General features: G+C 50.1%; 1 protein-coding gene across 1 annotated transcript in view; it reads left to right on the forward strand.

Annotated features, from left to right (window-relative positions):
• Positions 1–10,304: 10,304 nt before the first annotated feature.
• The window catches only part of LOC310817161 (uncharacterized protein), a gene marked incomplete at both ends in the record, with an annotated part of 16,924 nt that continues 9,773 nt past the window's right edge, over positions 10,305–17,455 (forward strand). The window contains 4 exons of the mRNA XM_083687599.1: positions 10,305–12,635; positions 12,975–13,092; positions 13,422–13,983; positions 14,449–14,931. Of these exons, the coding sequence (XP_083543725.1) occupies positions 10,305–12,635; positions 12,975–13,092; positions 13,422–13,983; positions 14,449–14,931 (3,494 nt within the window). The remainder of the gene's footprint in view (positions 12,636–12,974; positions 13,093–13,421; positions 13,984–14,448; positions 14,932–17,455) is intronic.

The following is a 17,455-nucleotide window of genomic DNA, read 5'->3' on the forward strand; positions in this document are numbered from 1 at the left end:
TATTTGTTTGAAATAGAAGGCTGTGTACATGATTGGAAGTGGAAGGGCTTGTTGGTACAGTCTAGTGTAGGAGCTGTTTATGCCTCGTTGATCTTAAAGGCTTCATCCCTCTGCATGCATCTGCTTCAGGACTGCTGACGCTGCTCAAAGGGTAAAAGCTGGCTTGGTGTGTTTTGGTGCAGTCTGCATAGATAGCTACTCGGGGTTTGTTGTCGTTGTTGATCTTGTTGTTGTTATGATCATAGATATATAGAACACTAGATGGGCTGATGTCACAGACAACTTATGCTCTGAGATGGAATACTCACAGTAGTTCTGTTCTATTATTGTTATTAGTGTTATTATTATTATTATTATCGGTGTGATCCTGGAAATTATGTAACGTTTTCTGAGCCGATATTTCTACAGTAGCTAAGGCAACAGAAACAACTTTGACACCCCTGCTTACAGTATAACGCCTTCATAACAATGTCTGCTTATGACCCATTATGACACAGGTCACAATGTTATGGATGCCTTATAAGCAGGGGAGTCAAACAAGGTGTTGCCCCAATCGGCTGAAAGACGAGAATCCTGGAGGTATATTCATATATTCATCCGCCATTCAGAGTACCATGAATCATACAGAGGGACGGCAAGGGAGCAGGAAAAGTTTTCCAATCCTACAAGCTATTATAGAGTAAATAGTAAGCGGCTTAGTTGTAAGTTAGTGGGCTCCATTTCCTGTCTTCTTAGTGGCAAGGATTAGATGATATTGAGCTATATTTGCAGCCCAAATATTCTCCCTGTCCAACAGATATTCTGCACAACCAACTGTTATGCTCCCAGTTTGGATATGTATGTATGTTGCTGCTGTGGCACAGGAGTATAAGCCACATGTGGAGTCGGGACAGGCAGGGTACATTGGATAAATGAGCAGGAGGCTGGAAGGTTCCGTTGGAGGTCATTGGATAGAAGAAGTCAGGTGCCCTGCAGCACTCTCTCTCCTGTTGTGAGCAGTAATAGTTTACATTCAGCTGCAGGCAAAAGCTCTCCTCTCCTCTCCTGGCTGGCAAAGTCACGTCTTGCTCATAAACAGTTTGTTTTGCAGGGTCGCTACTGTGCTGACAGAAGGGCATGTTTTTAAATGGTCGAAGGCCATTCGAGGAGGAGAAAGTTATGGGTTGTACAGCCATTGTTATGCCTGCTTGTAAATTCTCAGGAATTGTATTCAGCAGGCAGACAGACAGACAGAAAGACAGACAGACAGATGGAAAGACAGACAGACAGATGGAACGACAGACAGGCAGGTAGGCAGTCAGTCAGACAGGCAGACAGGCAGACAGGCAGACAGACAGACAGGCAGGCAGGCAGGCAGGCAGACAGACAGATAGGCAGGCAAGCAGGCAGGCAGACCAGAAGGCTTGGGGTCTGTTCAAAGATTTTATTGACTCAATACAAGACATGAATAGAAATTCATTTGATATTGAAAAACCCTTATCATGGAAAACAATCAACTGTCGTCAATATACAAATTGAATTTGAAGTCACATCTTGTATTAGTGAACTTATGAAGTTGAGTGAATTGAGCCCAACCCTGCCAGACAGCCTGGCCCGTCCTTTGTGTTTATCTGTCTGTCTGTCTGTCTGTAGATCACCCTTCACCCCTGATGTCTGTCCATCTGTCTCTGACCAGACATTTAATTTGTCTGGCTGCTCTCTCTCACACACACACACACACACACACACACACACACACACTCTCTCTCTCTCTCTCTCTCTCTCTCTCTCTCTCACACACACACACACACTCTCTTTCTCTCTCTCTCCCCCCCCCCTCCCCCACTCTCCCAGTCTCGTAACTTTGTCCCACACTCTGGCTCCCAGCCTGAACTCAGGCCAGTGGAACAGGCTGTTGCAGTAACAGTCTGTTAGAGCGGTGAAGTAATTGGAGGGAATGTTCACTGTTCCCCGCTGTTATGAAGATCTGAGATGTGGCTGGTTTGTAGAGGGATCGTTCAGAGAGGGGGTGTCCATTAAAAGGACCAGTGGGCTTGCCTTTGACGTTATCGTGGCGTATGACACAAAATGGCCGCTAAAGGGTACAATGGTGAGACGTTAAATGACTATCAGATGTCGTTATTTACACCAAATGACTGGAAATTGTATTTAAAGCTTCCAGGGATCCTCTTTTAATATTTAAAAGCGCTCAAAAGTAGGCTTTCTCATTCTTTCTGCGATGATTGGAGTATCTTAAGAATGCTTTTAGACTTAACAGCAGGACTTCTCAACTGTCTCTCCTGATACAACACGAAAAGTCTTATAATCACTCCACAGTCCTGTGTCTTACAACTGTCTCTCGTTTTCTTTTAAATACTGCATTTCTATACTGTATGTGTACTGTACCGTTACATAATCTGGTGGTTTATGCAACATTTTGTCTGGTGGTCCGCAGGGGCTTTGCCCATTTGCCAAGTACGTTTCATAACCATCCTATTCTTACTTCACCTTCTCAAGTAAAAGGAACTGGATGTTAAACTACCCTGAATTATTGAAGCCATGTTCATACGTGGTAAAGTACTGCATAATCCATTATGGCTATTATTAACTCAAGGATAGTTTTTACCCACACAGTATATTTGACACCCTGGGGGAAACCTTTTACTTCGTAGTTTATTCCTTTATAAGGTACATCCTTCCCTGTACTAGGTGCATGTTTAGGCAAGTTTGACCTTCAGACCGAGAGGAGGTGTCGCTGTCGACATAGTACTTCTCCTCGTCTTCCTTCAGCTCCTCTCCCATCAGCCCCCCCCCTCCTGGACTTTCTCCCACATGCAGAGCCTCCCACCTGTTCCAGTGCCCTCAACGCTAACAACCCTTAAACTCTGCTTCTACTACCGGTCTCTCTGCCGGACCACCGCAAGCTACTCCCCACTGTGAGAGAGAGAGGGGGAATGGGAGGGCTGAGTACGGTACGAGTGTGCTGATTGGTTGGTGGTGCAGCCAGGAGGTGTGGTTTGGAACAGCATTGCAGCTGAGGGGGTTGGACTTTAGAACAGCACTACAGGGGGGGCGGAGTCTGGAGCAGTGTAGCCTGCAGGAGAGGCTGGGCAGTAAGGCAGTGAGTAAGGCAGGCTGTAGTTTGGTGTAGTAGTTGGACAAGTCCACTCATCTCTCTGCTACAGGGGTGGTGAGGGACGGAGAAAGGAGGGCAGGAAGAAACAAAGGAAGGAAGGAAGGAAAGAAGGAAGGAAGGAGGGAGAAGACGGAGCCAAGTCATGTGGGAGGTGTGAATCCAGTATGGATGAGCCAGCTGAGAGGACGAGGAGAGGAGAGAGGTGAGTGTGAGACACAGTAGAGAGTGATAGAGAAGGAGGGAAGCAAAGGGAGGAGAGGAGAGGAGAGGAGATTCGGCTCTGTGTGTGTGTGTGTGTGTGTGTGTTGCTGCAGCTACTGTCTCTGCCTATGGTGCTGCTGCTCTGTGCGTGGTTGATCAAGATGAGGGTTTACTAAAGGTAACATAAAGCTCTGACAGAGTATATGCATCTAATGTTGTGTACAGTATGATTCATAGGGAGGATTGGATAAATCCTATTATTCAGAGAATGGGAAAGTGGAGCTGCATGTCCTGTGGGGGTGTGTGTGTGTGTGTGTGTGTGTGTGTGTGTGTGTGTGGGGCCTACTGTACATTAGCTCGTTTGTCAGTCCTTGGGGGGCATGTCAGTGCAAGCACTTTCAAACTGGTTAACAGTTATTACCTGTGTGACCGGTATTGGTATCAATTCATGAGCTTCGTATACAGTAGTGTTCAACATGTTCAGTATGGCCTTTACAGGAGACCTGGTGTGAGATACAGAGAGTATCATTGACGAGCAGATTAACTGTGCATGAATGAAACACTTCTGCTTTGTTTGATTTATGTGTGTTTTGTCCAGTGTGGTAATATATACTACTGAAATGAATGTGTCTGTGTCAGTACAATTCTATAACATGGTATATTATTGTGAAACTGGTTGTTATTGTGAGACTGGTTGTTACTCGTGTGTAGGACTGTTTTCGTTTCTGTGTCAAAAGTCAGGCAGCTTACTGTTGTCTCAGTGATGTTTCTGAAGTCTTGGGCTCAGAGTGAACAGATAGTGTCCAGACGTACGTAGTTTCCTTGCCTTTATCAGGGTCATTCACTGCACATGTGCTCACTGTGTCAGGCATCCACTCTTACTGAGAGATACTCACATGCTGTAGTCACTTCCTGGAAAAAGTGATGTAAAACAAAGCGCTGTTTTATTTCCTTTCATACACGGTGTGAAAATACATTTGACCTGGAGGATTGTTATCCTCCTCCGCCGTCTTGGAAAGCCGCTACTGTTTCAGCTCTATTCAACACAACGGAAGCAGCAGGCTTGTTCTCCCCCCAGGCGTCGGTCACATCTCAGTGTGTCTCTGAGGACTGAGTTGTTGTTATCATGCGTGAGGAGGTCGGAGTGGTGGGCTACAAGGAGACGAATAACAATGGAGGACATTTTGAATGTATTTGTGAAGTGGATTCAAGTTTGCGTTGAGACTCAAACTGAGGGGACTGATCTCCTCCTCCTCCTCCATCGCCACCGTGGAAACCAGAAATCAAACCTTTCTGTCAATAGTGGTGATGGTCTTTGAATCGATAGGGGAACGCTGCCCTTCTCATTTTAAACTCAGTAGGGTGGCACACCACTCTGCTCCCTTTCACTCTGTCTGCTGTCTGTCTGTTGTCTGTCTGTCTGTCTGTTGTCTATCTGTTGTCTGTCTGTTGTCTATCTGTATTCTGTCTGTCTCTCTTTCTTCTCTCTCTATTTCTCCACGTCACTTTCAACACGCACGCACACACACACACGCACACACACACACACACACACAGATGCACACACACACACACACACACACGCACACACACACACACACACACACAGACGCACGCTCCCTCTTTGTAGCACTGTATGAGTCATAGAGCCTCACTTTTTGTCTGGCTGTCTCTCGGAAGAAAGTCGAGGAGGAGAGAGAGAGTGAGATAACCTTGTATCGTTGTATCCAAGTTATATTTATAAATGTTGTTAAGGGCATCTACCACGATTCTCATATTACACTCCACTCGCCACTCTTGTTAGGGAGCAATGTACCTCCCCAGTCATGACTCTTAGCTTAGAAAGATAGGGGTGCATCGAGTTTCTGGTATATTTTGGTGTATGGCAGCAAGCCCTTGCTACTTTGTGTCAGTTGTGGAGTATGCTGAATCGTGTCTGTGATACTGTCTGTGTGAATCCGTAAGCGTCTGATCAATGAGAGCTGGAGGGGAGTGTAATATCTGCTCTGGATGTAGCATAGCCAGGCATTGTCACACATGAAGCCGCTACAATGCTTAAATCCCTTCTGTTTCTTGGCTTTAAACCGTCACAACACATTGTAAAGACCTGTCAGGCACTGCCTCTGAAAGCGTAGCCTCCTGTCTAAGACAGCCAGAAACCCAGCCTGAAGGAGCTAATATTAGTATGCCCACTGCCACCGTATCCAAGGGGCTAATATTAGCTGTGCACACAGACTGGGGCTTAATTATCTGTGTGATTTGACTCATAAACACACACACACACGTACGCGCATGCATACAAACACGCAAGCACACACACACACACGCACACATACACGCACACACACACACACATACGCACACACACACGCACACACACACACACACACACACACACACACACACACACACTGGGCATGAGGCCAATGCAGGTTGATTAGTGGAGGTGTCATATTCACCTGGTGTGTCATTGTCCTCTGGGTCTGTCCTTCCTTCTCTAGCAAGACAAACATTCCAGGAGAGGCTTACTATGTTGTCATGTGGAAATGGAGGAGAAATCCATTTCAGTAGAACATTACAAGGACATGAGCCAGTCAGTCAGAACACTCAAACAATATTCTGAGTTTTTGAAATGCAGTCAATTTTATCATGGTGTTATGGTCTGTGTTGTCACAGAGAAATCCTCCATAGAGCACAAAGACATCATTCATTTTCTGTATCTCTCCAGTAACAATCAGAGTTTTGGACTTTTGTATCTTTACCATGGTGTAATAGCCTTCCTTTAAGATTATATGCGGTTTCCTTCCTGTTTGATGCATGTGTCGGAAATTCAGGTAAACACTGCTTTCCTTGAAACTCAATGTGGATGTGGCGTAATTTAATTAGCCGTCCTATTATACTGTGGATGTGATGGAAATTCAAGTAAACACACCGACTTTCCTTGTAGCCCAGACGTCCAATCAGGAGCCGCATGGCAGGTGGTGAGTGGTAATGATATCTGTCTGTTGTGGCTGTTGGCTCGACAGATGAGTGGGTTACTGGAGAGCGCCCATATCACGCCACACGTGCCAACTTGGCCAGCTCTCAGCAGGACGGACATTCAAGGGAGGCGCTGCAGCACGTATAAGCTGTAGGACTAAGGATAGAATAGGAGGAGGAGGAGGAAGACGAGGAGGAAGACGAGGAGGAGGAAGAGGAGGAAGAGGTAGAAGAGGATGAGGAAGAGGAGGAGGAAGAGGTAGAAGAGGAGGAGGATGACGAGGAGGAAGAGGTAGAAGAGGAGGAGGAAGAAGAGGTAGAAGGAAGAGGAGGAAGAAGAGGTAGAAGAGGAGGCAGATGAGGAAGAGGAGGAGGCAGATGAGGATGAGGAGGAGGAGGAGGAGGAAGGGGATAATAAAGGAGGAGGAGGCCGTCTCCCTCACACGCCTGTTTGTTTTCTCATCCTCTCTTTCTCTCTTTCTCCCTCCCTCCCTCACACGCCTGTTTGTTTTCTCATCCTCTCTTTCTCTTTCTCCCTCCCTCCCTCACATGCCTGTCTGTTTCCTCATTGTCTTTCTCTCCGCTTCTCTGTTTCACACTAGTCCCTCAGACGGCTAGACAGACCTAGTGATGGATAACTGCACATGAATGAGGTTCAGGCTCATCAGCTCTTTCCTAAATCAATGCACCCCAGTTCACCCAAGCTTTCAGCTCATGTCTCTGGGTGGATACAAACATGATAGATAGTCTCTGTTATCAGACGCTGGCTGGCTTAAATCAGCCCTGGCAGGAACTTGTCACATCTATGATGCTGCTCGCTTAAGGAGAGTCATCTTCCTCTCGACACCGTTCAGACAATGAGGCTCCATGGGGCCGCGAACAATGGCCTGAAGGCCCTATTTGGATGTTACAGTCACATGTGAGTCTTCACTTGTTATATTGAAGAAGGGTGTCAAATGTTGAGGTGTGTCGTGGTGGTGGGGGATCAGAGAGGCTGTGTGTGTGTGTGTGTGTGTGTGTGTGTCTGTCTCTGTCTCTGTCTCTGTCTCTGTCTCTGTCTCTGTGTGAGTGGGTGTGTGTGGGTGTGTGTCAGGGTGAGAGGGTCAGTCTCGGGGGGGCAAGCCTTGTGTATGGCCGCGTTCCAAATCTCACATGCGTTTCCTTTATAGTGTCAGCTGGTATTTGAGACTCCTCCCCCCCCTCTGTTACCATAAGGCCAGGCCCAACTTCAAACTGTCACTCTTCTCCACTGCAGCCTCATTCTTTGTCCTCCTTCTTTCTTTCAGTCCCACCAGGTCGTCTGTGGTGTTCTTGCTTCTTGGGAAATTTCAAACAGTCTCTGGCCAGAGCAAAGCTTCAATATCCCGAAGTGTCATCAAGTAGAATGTGAGACAAAATGTTTGTGTTTTGACAGCATGCATTTTTTTTCCTGAGTTTGTTGTCGCCAAGCATTTACCGCAAATCAGGCGATGTTTTGGCACTTTTGTGATTCTGAGTGTTCTGTGGAATGACAGGTTTGAACAGAGAGAGAGAGAGAGGAAGATATTTCGGGGAGCCCGTGTTTGACTTGTGAGAGAATATTTGATTTCTGACAGATAGTAGCTGAGGGAAATGGAAGAGTTGCTGACAGATTTGAATATGCGGCAACTATGTATTTGAATAGAGATATATCCTATCAGGATGCATATCGACAAATCTCACACAGAGTCATTGGTTTCCTTACTGCCTGCGTCAATGTCAAAAGGATCCTTGAGAAGAAAAACTCTTCACTTCCTGCAGTATGGCTATATTCAACCTATGCCTTCTAAACTGAATGTCTTTGTAGCTTCTTGTCAGAGTGAATTCTGTGCCTAGCTTGTTTGATTCAGTGATTCAGTGTTTTGGTTCTTGTTTGATTCAGTGTGTGAATGACAGCGTTTCAGCTCTTGTGTTGTGTCAAGTGTCAGAGGAGGAAGTAAGGAAGAGCTTCCTGCTTCCTGCTTCCTCTTCCACCAGGCTCAGATCAATGTTTCTCAATGTCACTAAATGATATAATAGAAACATTGCAGTATCACTCAATATACGTAGGCCTACAAAACAAAGAATATGCATATGCAGTATTTCCATAGTCTTACCCATGTATTCATTCTACAGAAAAGATGAAATTAGTGAAGTGAAGAAGTCTTTTTTAATACATTTGCTATACAGAATCTTTACGATGTATTCTTACAAAGAATTTAGAGTGTAGACTAGTAGCATGAAGAGCAGTTTGTTGCTGGCTGAGCTACAGTAGAAGTTGTTGTTGTTGTTGTTGTTGTTGTAGCAGTTGTTGTTGTTGTTGTGATGATGACCCCCCAAAACCCTGGGTGTGTCAGACAGGTCAGTAGTAGCCAATCAGGAGGATGTGTGACTTTCATTCACACAGGGAACGGTGTTTTACAGTACACCCATGCAGTTAAACCTACCTACTGCACACCCTGGGAGTTAACTCACCAACTGCCAAAGAATTCTGGAACACTCACCACCTAGAGTGCCAAGTGTTTTATGTGGTCCTCTGTGGCTCATTTGGTGCTAACAACGCTTAGGTTGTGGGTTCAATTTCTGCTGGGACCATATATACTGAACAATTTATGCACTCACTGCAATTTAAGTCGCTTTGGATAAAAGCGTCAGCTAAATGGCATATATATGTAGTGTTTACCTAGCGACAGTACTTTGACTGGCTGCATTTTTGTTGAATAAAGCCACCCTTGGCACTCTAGAATGTTGACAATTTGGGCGACCTCATTCACCCTCTGCAGTAAATGAGTTAAACCTTCCTACTGTACGCCCAGAGAGTTAATCCCATAGAGACAGATGGGTGATGTGAGTCAGTGGCTTTTACTCATCAGTGAAAGCTGCTTTCCTTTGCTTTTACAGTAATTAAGACAATTACCTCTTTCTCTGAGCTGTTGTTGTCTGGGCAGGCTAATTGGAAAGGTATTCATTGAAAGCCGAAGGCTGCCGTGATCAACAAAGTGCTGTGTTGTTTATTTTCATTGTAACATGAGAATGGACAATGTGTGTCAGACAGAGTGTGCACATGTGTGTGTGTGTGTGTGTGTGTGTGTGTGTGTGTATGCCTACGAAGTGTAGTGAGCAGGAAATAGGGATTATGGATTAGCTTTGTGGGTTATCTGAGACCTGAAGCTGATTACTACACCTTGGTACTACTGACACTGTGTTGCTCACTCCCTCCCTCCCTCCCTCCCTCACTCCCTCTCTCCCTCACTCCCTCTCTCCCTCACTCCCTCACTCACTCCCTCTCTCTCTCACTCTCTCTCTCACTCCCTCTCTCTCTCACTCACCCACTCACTCCCTCACTCTCTCACTCCCTCTCTCACTCTCTCTCTCACTCCCTCTCTCTCTCACTCACCCACTCACTCACTCACTCACTCACTCACTCACTCACTCACTCACTCACTCCCTCTCTCCCTCACTCTCTCACTCCCTCTCTCACTCCCTCTCTCTCTCACTCACCCACTCACTCACTCCCTCTCTCACTCTCTCTCTCATTCACTCACTACCTCACCTGCTCACTGCTCACATATACTGTACTTAGAGCGGCTGAAAAGTGCTCCGGTATCATTCACTCTTATCATTGAAGATAACTGTGATTCTCTCCCTCTCTCTCCCTCTCTCTCTCCCTCTCTCTCTCCCTCTCTCCCTCTCTGCCTCTCTCCCTCTCTGCCTCTCTCTCTCCCTCTCTGCCTCTCTCACAGGTATGCTGACTAGAAAGCTGTTGAGGACGCTCCATGGCCTGTTTGTCCTCTGCTCTTCCAGTGTGTTTGCTATACCCTCTGCCTTTCTGGGTAGGGAGGGAGAAGAGGCTGAACTCCTATAAATACACTGACTGACACCAACACATCAACAACATCAACAACAACCAAAACAAGGAAGAAGAAAGGGAAAAGAGGACAGCACTCTCTCTCTCTCTCTCTCTCTCTCTCTCTCTCTCTCTAACATCCTCGTGATGTTCTGAGGTGAAGTCATGTCCCAGTCTGGTAAAGTCCTTCATCTGTATGTGGAGGTGAGGTCAGCCCTGGAGCAGGATGGGAAGGGGGGCTCAGGAGGGGAGGGGGGGTCCGGTTGTGCCTCGGCCCCCGTGCTGGATGGGCCAGCTGAGCTCCTGTCCCAGCTCGCAGCCTGCCAGACCGCCACCAACACATCTCCAGTCCCCCCTTGCTCAGACCCAGCTCACCCCCACCCCCACCCCCATCACCTGGCCCATAACTACACTCACACTCAGTCTCCCAACAGGCACAACGTGAGTTTTCAGCTCCACCAAGGCAACTGTATGCAATCTCCAATCCTCTCTAAGAAGCAGAGTTTACCCCACGACGGCGTCTCTCCTGCCCAGTCCCCCGCACTCTCCTCTGGGAGGACCACCGCCCCCCACACCCCCTCCAACGGACCGCGGTGTTGCGAGGAGGTGGTGAACAACGGCAAGCGCTCCGTGGTCACGTTCAGTTACATAGAAAAGGCCAACGTCAAGACCGTGGAGAGTCCCAGGAGCACGCTCTGTCAGAAGGGGTCTAGAGACGAGAGATCCACCCCCTCCCACCTCCATAAGAGACTGAGCGACTGGTTCTGCAGCCCTGACTCCTCCTGTAGCTCCAGCCCTAAGCTGTTCCGACCCCCGGGAGGCCACCACCACCAGCAGCAGCCGGGTGGCTCCCCCAGCCTCCGACACCCCACCCTGGACCCCATCGGCAGGGCTGCCACCCAGAGGGCCCTGGAGGAGTTCGGTTCCCCCCAGCTGAGGCGTAAGTTAGCCCAACACGGAGCTGAGTACAGCCCGGGCTCCCATTACAACCAGCAGCCCCGGTGCCAGTCCTGGGCTGGGTCTCCTGTCCAGCGACAGAACTCCTGCACTCTGTCCAATAATCACGTGGTGGATGTGGACCGGAACCGGGCCATGTGTGGCCTACCCAGGAGCCCGGCCACTGACCAGCTCTCCTCCCATGCTCGGCAATCTGCTCTGGGCATGTCTCCTAACTCTAGGCCCAGGTCCTGTGTCGGGCCTGGGCCTGGGTCTGGACCCCAGAGCCCACTTCACTGGCTGGGTCAGGACAGAGCCACACCAAGGAGTCCAGCCACCCAGAGACATGTACACAGGCCCAGTAACAGTGTCCCCTCAGGGGCCGCAGGGGCGATACTCCAGCCAGGCAATAAACTAGCGGAGGGAATGAACCAGCTAAGTGGTAGCAAACCCTCCTCCCCGGCCAACAGTCCAGAGGTGGCCCGCAGGCTAGCAGAGGAGGCTACCAAAGTCTCCTCTATTTTCACAGAGGTAAGGAGGTCCTCGTTGACGAACGCTTTAGGGGAGCTAGAGAGCTCCAACGCTGGGTACACGTCTGGAGGAAACCAGAACTCAAATGCACAACAGACAGTTAAGATGAACATCCCTTTAAACGGCCCACACACACCAGCATCGAACACCAACAACACTGGCTACCACCAGCCTCAACCAAGCACACAGGAGACACACTCGCCAACCAATCACGGGACTCCGAACGGAGGAGGGCGGCCTCAGAACCAAATCCCCGTCCAATCAGACGCAGCAGGGATAGGATCCCCCGCCCTCCCGTCCCGCTTCTTCCGCCCCTCAGTTCCCCCAACAGAAACCAACTCTCCAATGAGGGACCCCCGCTTGCTCCGAGCCGAGCTCAGGAACACACACAGCCCCACCCTGCACCGGCGCCAGCCCCCCCAGTACTGCTGGGCCCCCAGGCCTGAGCGGAGGGGGGGTCCGGACCTGAACTGTTACGACCGGGGGGAGAGTTCAGAGCTGGCCCGAAGGCTCTACATCGGCCAGAGTGTTGAAGAGGCCCCGGTTAGCTGGACCTCCAGGCAGCAGTGGGGCCTCCCCCTGGAGGAGGGCAGCAGCCCCGGCCCTAGCCCAGGCTCCGGCCCTGGACCCAGGCATGTACACCTGGCTCTGAGCCCCAGCCCCAGCCCCAGCCCGGCTCTCAGCTCTTCTGCACTCCAAAAACGAGCTGAGCAGAGGAGGAGGGAGGTGCTCCTACTGGGCCCTGTGGTGCTGGACTCTCCGGACGATGACGAGGGCTGTGATGAAGATGGGGAGGCAGAGGGGGATGGAGATGGGGAGGAGGGCTATGGGGAGGCAGGGCAGCAGCCAGGCCTGCTCAGGGTGGAGGAGCCTCTGGAGGGGGAGCAGAACGGGGCGATGGGGGGGTCGTCCTCACGGAGCTCCAGTGGGGTGACGGGGAGCCTGGGGGAGAGGGACTGTGTGTCCCCAGAGTCCAGCCAGTCCAGCCACCAGAGCAACGAGACGGGGGTCGCCACCTCAGGGATACAGGTGGGCAGCACTGGACCGGGACACTGTGGGGGTGGAGGGGGAATGAGAGTAGGAGGAACAGAAACTATACTATGTGTGAATAAAAGGCAACAGATGTCAATGTCTTTAATATTCTTAAAAGCCCATAATGTTCCTCTATGCATGATCAGCCGTAGTGTATATTGATAACTATATTGATAACACTACTAAAAATAGTGTGTGTGTGTGTGTCTGTATCTGTGTCTGTGTCTGTGTCTGTGTCTGTGTCTGTACGTGCCATGTGCGTGCATGTGAATTTCCTTAATGTGTGTGTGTGCGTGTGTGCGTGTGCATGTGCATGTCCTTGTGTGTGTCCTCCAGACGGACAGTGGCTCGGCAGTACCGGGACCGTCCCTCCACTCCCAGAGGATCGCTCGTGCCAAGTGGGAGTTCTTATTTGGGACGCCAGCTGAGGAGAGTGCCGGCAGGGGGGAGAAAAGTGAGAGCTGTCACTCCACACAGTCTTCACCCCTCTGGGGATCCACACTCTAGATATGCTATTCACATGAATCATTCAGTGTTCAACCCTTCATCATTCATTACATGCTTGAATTTTAGGAAAAAAAATGTTTGTTACATATTAACGTGTTGTTACAGTCCATAGTTATCTAGCAGTTGTGTTGTATTTACACTCTTGTATAATGGCAAACACAGCTCAATTTCATTACTACAAAGCAACTTCAAATTGTGTATTTACATGAAATGTTGTTACTAAAGTGTGCCCATTATGGCTCAAACCTACATGAATATTCTTCTCTACCACTGCAGACACCCTCGAAGCCTCCACAGCTCCCCCTAGTGGCAACTCCAGTGAATCCCCCACCCCCACGCCCCCAAACACCTTACCCCTCCTCTCGGCCAATCATGAGGTCCAGCACGTGGAAGTGGAACTGGTGACTCCTCCCCCGGCGGCCGAGGGGGAGTCGCCCAAGACGGGCATCATCCGGAGGACCATCAAGTACTCGGAGACGGACCTGGACGCCGTCCCCCTGCGCTGTTACCGGGAGACGGACATAGACGAGGTGCTATTGGCCGAGCAGGAGGACGCCGACTCGGCGTTCGGCAGTAACCGCAGCGTGGTGGGCACCTCGGGCACGGGCAGCAGCCCGCTGGGGGGCATCCCCTACGAGAGGACGGACGGGGAGGAAGAGGAGGAGGGTAGAGGAGGGGAGGAAGAGGTGCTGGAGGAGGTAGACGAGGAAGAGGAGGAGGAGGAGGAGGAGGAAGAGGAGGTGGTGAGCTGGGCCAGTGTGAGGATGCAGGGAGACAGTAGGAAGAGGCTGTACTCAGGACGGGTCCAGCAGGAGGTGTTCAGCCAGCTGCTGAAGAGGTGAGATGATCACACACACACACACACACACACACACACACACACACTGAGATATGCTACATACACTCGCACACAAACATATACTGTATGCACACACACCTAACGCAGATACATAGAAACACACAAACAGTATTCAACAGTTCAACAGGTCTGGAGTTGATCTCTCCACAGTCTGTTATTGTGATAATGCAAACTCCCATGTTGTAATCCTGCAACCAACCCCCTTTTTTATCAACAGATCTCAAACCAGTTTGGTGACATATTTCTGTTTTGCAAACACAGCTTTCTAGAATGGTTCAGTACAGCAGGAGTACAGGGAGCCACAGTCACCACAATAATAGTGGAAGTACGTTGTTGGAGTGAGTTCACGCCGGGTTAAAACCTTTCCTCCAGACTGTGCTCTCACCAGCTCTAACAACCCCCTCCTCTCCTCTTTCTCTCCCTCCTTCTTCTCTCTCTTCCTAGGCCGTTGGACAGTTACTACGACAACCACTCCGCCCTGAAGTCGCCCCTCCTGGTATCGGGGCCCCGGCGGACCGCGGAGGACACCTTCAGCCGCCATTTTGAGAGCATCATGGAGTCCCACCGCGCCAAGGGGACGTCCTACAGCAGCCTGGACAGCGAGGAGCTGCTGACCTCCAGCACGCAGACCGTCCTGACCTTTGACCTCCCCACGTTGACCCCTGAGATCCAGGGACAGATCTGCCAGAGCGCCTGCCAGATCGTTCAGCTCAGCTTCGCCCCGCTGGCCCACTGTGAGCGGCCCAGTCCCAGCCCGTCTGACTCGATGATGACCGTGACCGGGGATTCGGACGCCACGCGCGCCCCCTCCAGCGAGAGGCTGAGTAGCGGGTCGGACGATACGCCGTCGCGAGGAGTGGGAGGGGGAGGCGGGCCCCGTCTTCTGGGGAGCAGTTGGTACAGCAACCCCTCCATCTCCTTCCCAAGGTCAGTCATGTCTCTGTTTTACTTGTAACATTGTAACATCGTAACATTGTGTGAAACCAAACCAAACACATCGCCGTTATTGTTACTTTATGAGGTCACAGTCGGACCTGAAAGATTCCGCTGTTCACAGGTGTCGTGGCCGACACACATTCAGTACAGATGAATGTTGTGATTCAAAACAAATGGAAGATCCCAGATGTGCCTATTTATAGTGTTGGAGGACAACATGATACATTGAGAGTGGCCTTGATTAATGTCAGCCCCCAGTATTGAACCACCATCAGATTCCTGACATTAATTCACCCAGTCTGCTCCTGTCTGCTCCTGTCTGCTGGGACTGTGCTGCGCTGCGCTGCGCTGCAGTGAGATTCTGGAGCAGAGAGAGCCGTTAGTGAAGGTCGTTCACTAACTCCTGGCTTCCATGACGGCATGCGGTGTGTGTGTGTGTGTGTGTGTGTGGGTGTGTGTGTGGGTGTGTGTGTGGATGGGTGGGTGGGTGTGTGTGTGTGTGTGTGTGCATGCGGCCGTGTGTGTGTGTGTGTGTGTGTGCGCGTGCGTGCGTGCGTGCGTGTGTGCGTGCGTGCGTGCGTGCGTGTGCGTGTGTGTGCGTGTGTGCGTGTGTGTGTGTGTGTGTGTGCATGCGGTCGTGTGTGAGTGTGTGTGTGTGCGTGTGTGTGCGTGTGTGTGCGTGTGTGTGCGTGTGTGTGCGTGTGTGCGTGTGTGCGTGTGTGTGTGTGTGTGCGTGTGTGTGCTGGAGCAAGTGACTGGTAGTGAGGCAGATGGCTGTTGCTGCGGCAGGACTCACCTTCACCAGTTGCCCAACTCACCGCAGTTCCCCAATCTAGAGATTCAGAGTGAAGTATTTGATGTTCAGAAATGATATTTTACCCAAGGGAGAGAAAGTGAGCCATACTGTTGAATGTTTCTGTAACGAAGTGTGACAGCACTGCAGTGGCACTGTGGCTGGGACTAGTCTGCTCTGTCACCTTGTGGAATACACCACTAGGTGGTGCTAGAGGGCCAGGCTGTGAGTGGGACGGTGAAACGCTCTCTGCTTGTTGATACTAGATTTCTAGCAGCTGAATCAGGCCGCTTGGCAGACGTCAATTTTATATTTTAGCGCAGTAGTCGAGCGCAGGGCACGTCGCCAATCACGTGACGTCCCTTTGAGCGTGTTTACCCAATAGCGCGTCTGTTGGTCTTCAGTTGCCGGACGGGCGACAGCGTTGCATGTGTCGGTTAAACGTATCGTAATTCATGACACCACACTGGTTCCAGTCGGCTGTTCAGCTGCCACCGGAGGAACAGTAGCACGATTGTTATGATAGCAGCAGGAACAGCCCAGAAGGAACAGCCCTGGAAGACCAGTGACACAGAAACAGTGAACGTAATCTAGCCTAAAATCCCAAACGCTTCCCCAAACTGATTTTAAGACTTCTACAAAAAACCAGTAATTTACAGTCAAAAAAGCTTAGATGAGGTTAAACATACTATACTGTATCGGCTGCGTTTACCTAGGATTGTTATCAAAGTTGTTAACCTTGTTAATTCTTGTCCTGGAGGAAAGGAGTTCAAGAACAAGGCAACAACACACATATTTCTGAAGGCTTGTTCATACTTTGATAACATTTGGAATTCCAACCCCCTCCCCTCCCCTCCCCTCCCCTCTTTACACCACCATTTTGAGATGGTTTGTGCCGACAGACAGTGGCCCATTGTGCTGGACGGCCCATTCGGACGGAAAGAGGGGGTCCAATTATGTGGCGATAGACTGTTGAGGCGGAGGCTGACACTAGGGATTCCCTCATGGCGCTCTGAACAGCATTGTGATGGCTGTTTAATTAGAGGCTAGCGTGCTGTTGTGAAGGATGCTTGCAGCCTGGGCACTGAAGAAGTACATGCTGTAAACAGACACTACAATGGTCTGCTAATGCTCCCGGTGACCTTGTCCCAATTACCTACCCTTCTCTCGGAAGGGGGTCTCTTGTGATCTCCCCTACATGGTTGTACTGTCCTGTAAAAGCATATGACTTGTGTAAAAGACCCTGATATACTGTTGGTTTTGGAGTCTGTGTGATGGGAGTGCACACGTGAAAGGGTAGAGAATTGGGACGCAGTGAAAGGTTCTGTGTCCCTTTCCCTGTGGAGCCAAGTCATTGTTGTGTCGGGAACAATATGGAGCATGCACCTAGAGATTATCACTGGGAGTCTTCCCTGGCACTTAGTCCCTTTGTTTGGTCTGTGTGTGGTAATGTCTTCATTCAGAGACAAGGAAGACAGCATGTATACCTCACCCAGAGGATGTACCTACTGACTATGAGTAATTGGAGATTGGGAGAGAGGAGGGGTGGAAGAGAGAGGGGGGGGGGAGAGAGAGAGAGGGGGGGGGGGGAGACATTTTGAGAGAAAGGCAGCCAAGTTTCGTGCCATCCTTACTAGAGCCCAAGGTCGGCAGGGGACGGAGCTGAGGTTTACACAGCGAGCGAGGGGGGTGAGAGAGAGGGAGGAGTGAAGAGAGGAACAG

Source organism: Argentina silus, assembly GCF_951799395.1.
Source record: "Argentina silus genome assembly, chromosome: 16".
NCBI classification, from domain to species: Eukaryota; Metazoa; Chordata; class Actinopteri; order Argentiniformes; family Argentinidae; genus Argentina; species Argentina silus.